The 8,872-nt window shown below is 46.1% G+C and overlaps 1 protein-coding gene across 1 annotated transcript in view; it reads right to left on the reverse strand.

Moving 5' to 3' along the window:
- Positions 1-325: 325 nt before the first annotated feature.
- The window catches only part of PLXNA4 (plexin A4), a 443,819-nt gene continuing 435,272 nt past the window's right edge, over positions 326-8,872 (reverse strand). The window contains exons 30-31 of the mRNA XM_009998100.1: positions 1,292-1,442; positions 326-421 (exon numbers count right to left, since the gene is read on the reverse strand). Of these exons, the coding sequence (XP_009996402.1) occupies positions 326-421; positions 1,292-1,442 (247 nt within the window). The remainder of the gene's footprint in view (positions 422-1,291; positions 1,443-8,872) is intronic.

Raw genomic sequence — 8,872 nt, forward strand, 5'->3', positions numbered from 1 at the left:
TTTGTGGGGTTTTTTTTGAGTGTTTAACAGTTTTTCTCTGGGGCAAAGGCAGAGGGAAAGCTGTGAAAAGGAGAGCTCCACCTGAATGTCTTGATGTCCCCAGAGCCAAGATTCTTCTGCAGTCTTTTCTTTTAACCCCTGGGGCTTTGTCACTTTGTCCATAGATTTTGAAAGAGAAAGAAATGAGAGAGAAAGAGAGAGAGGGAAGGGCTGTTCAGGTGACTCTGCTTACAGCCGATCAAAACTTGCACTTGGTAAAGATGATGATCTTGAGTGAGGCACGACTTGGTTTATCCCTTCCAGGGTGTCCCTGGCAGGACAGTTCTCAGCTGTCTATGCTCATGAGGGTTATGACTTGTTCAAGTTTGTAGGCAAGTTTCTGTTTTCCAGCCTGATCATCTTGATCAAGGGCTCCGAGAATCTGGAAAAGGAAAGAGAAAGAAGTGAGAAGGATTTTAGTTTGTTTTGCCTAAAAGGATTAAGTCCAGCATCTTATAGCAGCAGATGAGGGTTAGCTTTCTCTAAGGTAGGTCCCATGATTAGCTTAGATGATGCAAAGCAGGTCAGCCAGCCAGCAGAGAGCAAGGCAAGTAGTTTGGGGTTGATCTGTCTAAATGCAGACCTCTGGATTGTAACCAAGGAAATGAATTATTGGATTCTTATTCCTTGATAGAATCACAGAATCACAGAATCCTAGGGGTTGGAAGGGACCTGGAAAGGTCATCTAGTCCAACCCCCCTGCCAGAGCAGAGTCACCCAGAGCACATCATACAGGAACGTGTCCAGGGGGGTTTGAATGTCTCCAGAGAAGGAGACTCCACAGCCTCTTTGGGCAGCCTGTCCCAGGGCTCTGTCACTCTCACAGGAAAGAAGTTCTTCCTGATATTCACATGGAAAAAGCAGAGATGCTTTCTGGTGTGTGAAGAAACAAGGTGATGCAGATTTCAGACTGCTGCTGTGCTGCAGGGAGATGGACCTTCCTGGTGGAAACTCTGGCCTCTGAAACAACATTGTCCATGAGACCTTGAACATACAAGTAAATACTTCAAAACCAAACCTGCAAGGAAGAAGCCCCAACTATTACCTGATAATCAGCAAGTTATTCAGAGATTCTCTTCACTTTTCCTATAAGCACATATCATTTAAACCCAGAGTACTCCTTTCCCAGACTGCTAGTGTCTACATCACTGTTGCAGTGTAGATAGGTATCTGTGACACGTGTTGGGCCCTGGGAATGGGTGAGCTGTGCCATGGTCCTGCAGAACTGCTCTTTCCCCTGTGGGGCCCTTACCTCCTCGCTGTACTTGCCAACGTAGGAGTAGATCTCTGAGAGCGCGCTCATAGTGTTGAACTCGTTCATGTGCATGCGAGACTGCTCAGCCAGGTAGGCATTCATGTCCTGGTCACTGATTGCTGGCATCTTGGCGATGTCTGAATAGTACCTGAGGGAGAGAAATAGAGGTGATTCTTGAGGGGAGAGGGTAGGAAGTCAGGAGCTGATTATCCACCGGTGATAAGGAGAAAGGACATGCTTAGTGCTCTTGGGCTTTTCTGATGCCTCACGGATAAACCTGGTCACGCTCTTCTTCTGCATCAAAGCAGATGACTGAGCCAAATGCAAAAAATTAGACTGAACCACTATTCCGTAATACCAAATGTGTGTTGTAATCACTCAGCTTCTTTACTGTGAGAGTGACAAGCTGCCCAGGGAAGCTGTGGAGTCTCCTTCGCTGGAGACATTCAAACCCACCTGGACACATTCCTGTGTGATGTGCTCTGGGTAATCCTGCTCTGGAAGGGGGGTTGGACCAAATGATCTTTCCAGGTCCCTTCCAACCCCTAAGATTCTGTGATTCTGTGAACTGTACTCTGAGACAGAAACCTCAAAAAGCATCCTGTAAATGTTCTCCATGCCATATCAAAGTGGGCAGAATCTCATGATGCTGGATTCCTTCGTCAGACCTTCAAGGGCTTTAAGCCCTGCCTCTAGTCCCACAAAGAATTCCCACTGACCTTTCTGCCCACTGAGACCTCAGGATTTTTCTCCCATAGATAGAGAAACCTCCCCTTTGCATGCTTGCTTGCACCACTCACACTAGTACATCTGCATCCACTGCTACCACCATCCATCTCTCCCACTGAACCCAGTATATCCCAGCAAGTCCTCTGCTGCTCAGCATTGCCCTTTTGCCCCAGATTTCAAGCTGACTTGATGTCAGTTTGTGGCAACAGGCTTCAGCACTCCCGTCCCCACTCTGGGGAAAATTTGCTTTCCTGAGAAGTCAACACCATTCCCTGTGACATCACAACAAGACTGGGACCTTATCCATGGGATATGGACCCCCCAGACCCATTCATTGCCCATCAGGCTCCATCAGCAGAGTGATGTCTCTTTAAGGAAGTTGCTATTTTCGATGTCCTTCATCCCCTGGGTAAAGGAGGTCTTGGAGGACAAGGTTTGCAGAAGGTAATCAGTCACTGTCACTCGCAGCTGTGCTCTGCTGTCAACTGGTTAATTAGGCTCCATCATTTACATTTTTAATTTCTGCAATTTGACATTTTGTGCAGAAGGAGGAAAAAAAAAAGGAAAAAAAAAAAAAAATAAAAAAGAAGCCCAAAGCTGCAGCAAATCCACAGCTTTATAATTAGGATGCAGAGGGGACGGGGAGCCAAAAGAGCTGACAGGTGTCTTGTAAACAGTGCTGAGACACCTGCTGAGATGGAGGCTGTTTTCCACTGCAGAGAAATTGGACACTGAAGTGCTGTGTGATAAGAATCCTTCAGACAGAAAAGTGGGAAAATGCTCTCTATGAGAGAGTGGGGCAAGCAGCTGCTGAAGTGTCCCATGGAAGACAGCACAGTGTAAGAGGACTGTGAGGAAACCCCTCCACAACAGAAGGCTCCAGCTTTGGTCAGTCAGGTGGTAGTGGTAGGATGAGGGGCAATGGCCTTAAACTGGAGCAGGATAAATTTAGATTAAACATTAGGAAGAAGTTCTTTACAACGAGGGTTGTGAAGCACTGGAACTGGTTGTCCAGAGAGGTGGTGGAGGCTCCATCCTTGGAGACATTCAAGGTCAGGCTTGACCAGGCTCTGAGCAACCTGATCTAGTCAGTGTCCCTTTACACTGCAGGGGGGGGCTGGACTAGATGACTTTTAGATGACCTTTAGAAGCCCCTTCCAACAACATACACTCTATGATTCTATGATTCTGTCTTGCCTTCTGGGCTCAGAAGAAGCCAAAAATCCTAAGTCCCAAGGTCTAGATTTTGCCCACACCCAGTACTCCAATGATGAGCAGTCTGGGATTGATTTTGCTTTACAGTCTGCCTGGCCCTCAACCCCCAAGTGGACCAGAACAGTTGTCTATGAGTAAAGCAGACATCTAGTAATCCTGTCATGACCTGATCAGCAGAACTGCCTCCAGAAGAAGAGAGTGAGCAGGATGAATAAATATTTCTAGACTTTTGGCACTCCCAGAAAACCTTGAATGATTCTCAGCATAAGCCACTGAACAAAACCTGACCTGTGCTCCATGGACTTCTGACAAAAGAAAACACCAGGAAACTGGTGGCATCCCTATCAGTGATATTTCAAGTTCCTCACAGCCAAAGCACTTTGCTGAGAAACAAGAAGTTTTAGAGCCAAAATGCAAGATGTGCCTTGGCACCTAAAGAGAACTGCATCCATGTGCCACGAGCACAGCTCATAATCTTGTGGGGAAAAACAGCCTGCAATGCAGTGAAATGCATTGATTGATGGTGCCTGTGAGGAGCCTGTGGAGAAGAGCCCAGATCCTCATGAATATTACATAGGCACCTTCCTACTGGGTGAAATGGAAAGTGAAGAGGATGACATCACAGTATAAATAAATTAGGCCAGTGGAGGAAAGCAGAGATACTGTGTTGGATTTGCCAGTCTGGCTGTGATGACCAGTTGAAAAGTTTCTTTTTCTCTCTCTTTCAGCTGGTCATCAAATGGTGGGCAGGACAGTGGGTGTATGAATAGGGTTCTTCCAGAAATTAAATACAGGCACATATATAATCTGTTTCTCCAAGGTTGTCCTGTATCCCTTTCACCCAGTAGCAACCCTCTCTGGAGTCCATGGTTCAGAAGGGTCTGAAAGCTCCCCAGTCCGTTTCCCACCCTGCAGAGATATTTCCCCAGCAGCATAACACTCCCATGACTCATCTGAACAACAACAAGCTGCACTAAAATTTTTTTTACTGTGAGAGTGACAGAGCACTGGAACAGACTGCCCAGGGAGGTTGTGGAGTCTCCCTCACTGGAGACATTCAAAACCCACCTGGATGAGTTCCTGTGTGATGTGCTCTAGGTGACCCTGCTCTGGCAGGGGGGTTGGACTAGATGATCTCTCGAGGTCCCTTCCAGCCCCTAAGATTCTATGATTCTATGATTCTAAATGCTCCCTGGTGTGATGGACAGGATGCAAAAAAAATCTGAATTTCAGGGCTTGGAGGCCTCTCCAGCCATGATAGAAGCTCAAAGTGCTATCTCAGTGTTCTGGGTTCATGGGCCATTACCCAGCACCACACCCAAGTGTTCTGGTCTGCCTTGGACTCAGTTCCCTGGCCACCACACACTTGGGCACTCATTCCCTTTAAGACTGCAAAGCAAGGTATTGTGGAAGCGTGTTTTGCAGGAAAAATAAAATAAAAAGAAGGGGGGGAAAGCATGTACTTCTAAGGAAAGTTAGCCCCTAGTGCAGGGGGAAGACATAATATCCTTCCATCACAACTCTGCTACGACCAAATGACTTCTTTCCACAGAAGTGTTTCTGATGAAGCCATCACTGGGCTATCTCAAGAAATTACAAATGTGTATATTAAAGCATCTTAGCAGGGAGATGACAACAACCCTGCTGAGTTTTTATTTTCTTTCTATTTGAGACCAAATCCTCTGAGGTACTTAAGGCCTTTCTGTCATTTACATACCCTTAATGTCTTCAAAACCACTGTGAAGCTGTCACCAAACCCCAGAGGTCCTCACATTTGCACTGCTGGCATTTGCAAGGCTCTGTGTGCTGCTTCCCTGTGCCCCTGCAGCTGACACCTCTCACACTGTAGCTGAACTAAGAGGCAATGCAGGGGGAATGAGATGCTTTTTCACCATGTTGCCCTTGTGAGCACCCCTACCTTAAGGGCCACCAGATCTCACCTGAGAGAGGTTGTTGCCTCACACTTCTACAGCCCCAGGAGCTGCTTTAGCCAGCAGGAGGTTGGGGATACAAGGCTAAGTCAGATTCCCTCTGAATGAGGCAGACAGGGAGCAAAGCAGCAAATCTAGTTTAGCTTGCATCCAAAGGTCGAGTTTGAAGTAGAAGAAGGTGACTACCTCTTGTAATGAGGGTCCCTGACTATAAGACACTGAGATGCTGGAACATGTCCAGAGAAGGGCAAGAAAACTGGAAAAGAATCTGGAGCACAAGTCTTATGAAGAGTAGCTGAGGGAATTGGAGGTGTTCAGCCTGGAGAAAACAGGCTGAGGGGAGACCTTCTCACTCTCTGCAACTGCCTGGGAAGAGGTTGAAGCCAGGGGGGTTTGGTCTCTTCTCCCAAGGAACAAGTGACAGGACAAGAGGCAACAGCCTCAAGTTACCCAGGGGAGGTTCAGATTGGATCTTGGGAACAATTTCTTCCGGGAAAGCATTCTCAAGCCCTGGCACAGGCTGCCCAAGGCAGTGGTGGAATCCCCATCCCTGGAGGGATTTAAAAGCTGTGTAGATGTGGTGCTGAGGGACGTGGGTTAGTGGTGGCCTTGACAGACTTGATGGTCTTAAAGGTCTTTTCCAACCAAACCATTCTATGATTCTGCTTGGTCAGATGTGCACCACTCGCTGTCCTGGTGCTGCAGATTTTCTGCTTCTTCTGTAGTCAAGTTTTGGTTATCTCCAGGGGATACTTTCCCAGGTGTTTCCAGAAGATCCTTAGATACATATCAAAAGATGCTGCCTTATGCGCTTGAGTTTCCTCTGAATCACAGGAGCAGCCTGAGCTCTTACCTCAAGGCTGTTCATTCTCTGATGTGGCAGGAAATTTGTTCCTTAGACTTCAGAAGCGATAAAACCTCCAAGAAATCTGGGTAAATCCATCACTGAGATACATCAGCAGCTCTGATGAAGGACATAAGGATTACTCATCTGTAGGATGTGACTTCATTGGTACCAGTAGCTCAATAACTCTCCCCAGAGTGACTTGAACAGAAGAGCCCATGACACCATCCACTGCCACTGCTCTACGGGAAGGACTGTGGATGTACCAGCATATAGAATCATCTTGGTCATAGAATCACTCTGGTTGGAAGGGACCTTGAAGATCATCAAGTCCAACCACAAATACAGTAGTGCAGCCTCTTCTTGTCAAAAAAGAATTGTTCTTGTACCTTTCACATCCTCCTCTTTTCCCGGGCTGTCTTTGGTGGTTTTTTGTTTGTTTGTTGTGTTGCTTTGTTTAGTTTTGTTTTCTTAAGGAAAACAGTGACCTGGGAATCCATCTTGCTCTCTGTTTAGCCAGGGATAAATACTCTTGTCTTTGGTACCAACCAGGAAAGGCTCCTTAGTGGAGCTGTTTCACTAGAATGACTGTGCCTGCTGCCACTCAGGAACTCATTAACTCATCAAAAGAGAAGAGAAAAAGCCATGTTGCTGATGCTTCCTCTCCAGTCTGAAATTTGCCAGCACTGCCCTGGTTTAGGCAGCTTAGCACAGAGCTAATTGCCTTCCAAAAGATCTTTTTGTCATGGCTGTTGTTGTGCTGTCCTGGGTTGGGACTGCATTCATTAATAATCATTTTAGCATATGAAAAGCTTGTAAGGAATCCATGTGCTGCAGACGGGAGATGCAATTACAGCAATAACATAATTAGGGTTATGCAATAGGCTGTATCCAGACCACTAAAAGAGGGAGAGATGCATGGAAGGGATCTGGGGGAATGTTATAGCAGAGAAGGGCTGAAGAAAAGCTTGGAAACAACCTAGTGGCCAGGTCTTTTATGGGGTGAAGTGAAGCAAAGCAAGGACATGCTGTCAGTCCTTCTCTTGACACGACATGGCAGTCTTTAGTTTCCTGGGAGGCATCTGAGCTGCAAAGTTTGAGGTTGTGATGATTCAGCTCCAGGCTCAGTCAACCCAGACTGATCTTGTTTTGGAGAGAGGTTTAAGGCCAATCTGGTGGACACTGATTGGACTTTGGCAGTAATAGCATGACAACTAAGCAAAAGATATCAGCCCCAAAGTTAGATGAGGATCTGCCATTTCTTCCAGAGATTTGCCTTGAAGATCTTGAGGGAACGATTCTGTCTGCATATGCATCCCCTAGCTATAAATGGTTTTATTTTGCATGTGCATGGCTTTTCCTGCTGCTTTTCATCCAAGAATAAACAGCTGAGAATGGGTGAGCAGCACTGAGTCAATGGCTGAAGAACAAATCAGTGCACAGGTAGTTTCTCTGGGAGAAGAAACTGTCCAGCATTGTCTCCATGCAGAGGATGTGTGGGTCTGAGGCTGTGCCTCAGATGCATTTCACCCTGCCTGCTGAAATCTGCACTATGTGAAAATATCAGGAGCCTTTTTGAGATATGAAGTGAGCAAAGACAAGAAAACAGCCTCCAGATAACACCAAAAGCTGCAGCAGAGAAGCAAGGAATGAGCTGTAGCCCCTGCCCCTGGGAGTGCAATGAAACAGCATGAGCTGTAATTGCAGCCAGGGAGATTCTGTCTGGCCATGATGGAAAACTGATGGGAAGGACAGGGAAGATCCCTGAACAGATTGCTTGAGGAGAGCAGAGGTTCAGTCATTGGAGGCCTTTAAGAAAGGGGTGGACAAGCATCTGTCAGGAAGGCTTTAAACAGAGATGATCCTGCCCTGAGTCAGGAGCTGGTTGACCTCCTGAGGCCCCTTCCAGCACTGGTTTTATTATCTCTACTGACAAGACTTCCCTACCTTGACCCTTGGAATGTTAAACCTCAAGCTTCCTTTCTGTCAGAGAAAGGAGACACAAAAGGCTTCATTTTATAAAGTAGACCCAGGATTTGCACCTGTCATTTGATGCTCTCTTTTAAAGCCCTTGGAGTCACCTCCATGTTTCTGTTTAAAACCTCAGTAACTTACAATGTTAAGGTGCATGCAGTTTGTAATCTTTTTTATACAGAACTAGTTCAATTTGTCTTTCTAAAGCCAGCTGCAAAGTGGCCAGCAGACATCATAAGCACTGCACTTGGAAGAGACCATCTATTGACTACAGAGTTCTGAAACCACAGGATACCAAGTCATATATAGGTCAGATCCCAAAAGGAAACAGACCTACATATCAGTTCTGCATACTCCAAACATATTCCCATAGGATTTTCTGACAGGCTTAAGACCTCAATATCTAGAGGGTAATGCCATGCAAATCACAGCTGCTTCAGGAAAAGGAAAGAGATGAGATCATGGGCCTAAGGCTTGGGTACCACCACTAGTGCAGATGGAGTTTGTCCCCAGCTTCCCATAATAAACTGCAGATGTTATAATTCTGAATCCCACAGATCAGGTCACTTTAAACCTCTTGCCAAACCTAGCAAGCCTATTTTGAATGGTCTTCATTGGAAGATTCTTGAAGTGATAAGAATATTTGCAATGTCCACATTGATTTTCATCTTTTCTTTGAGGGGCTATTTTTAATACACAACAAACAGCCAAAAAGAGACCAAGTTCCTACAGGGATGAGAAAAAAAAAGCACCAATTCCTCTCTTTCCAGCACTGCTGGTATTTTGGGCACCAGTGTGCAATGAAAAAACTCTTCAGCTTCTGCTTTTTGTGCTCTGCCCCTTTTCATTCTCCCACATCCCTGCCTCCATGTCAGGCTTCTGTAG

This window comes from Chaetura pelagica, unplaced genomic scaffold (genome assembly GCF_000747805.2).
Source record: "Chaetura pelagica isolate M959 unplaced genomic scaffold, ChaPel_1.0 scaffold224, whole genome shotgun sequence".
Classification (NCBI taxonomy): domain Eukaryota; kingdom Metazoa; phylum Chordata; class Aves; order Apodiformes; family Apodidae; genus Chaetura; species Chaetura pelagica.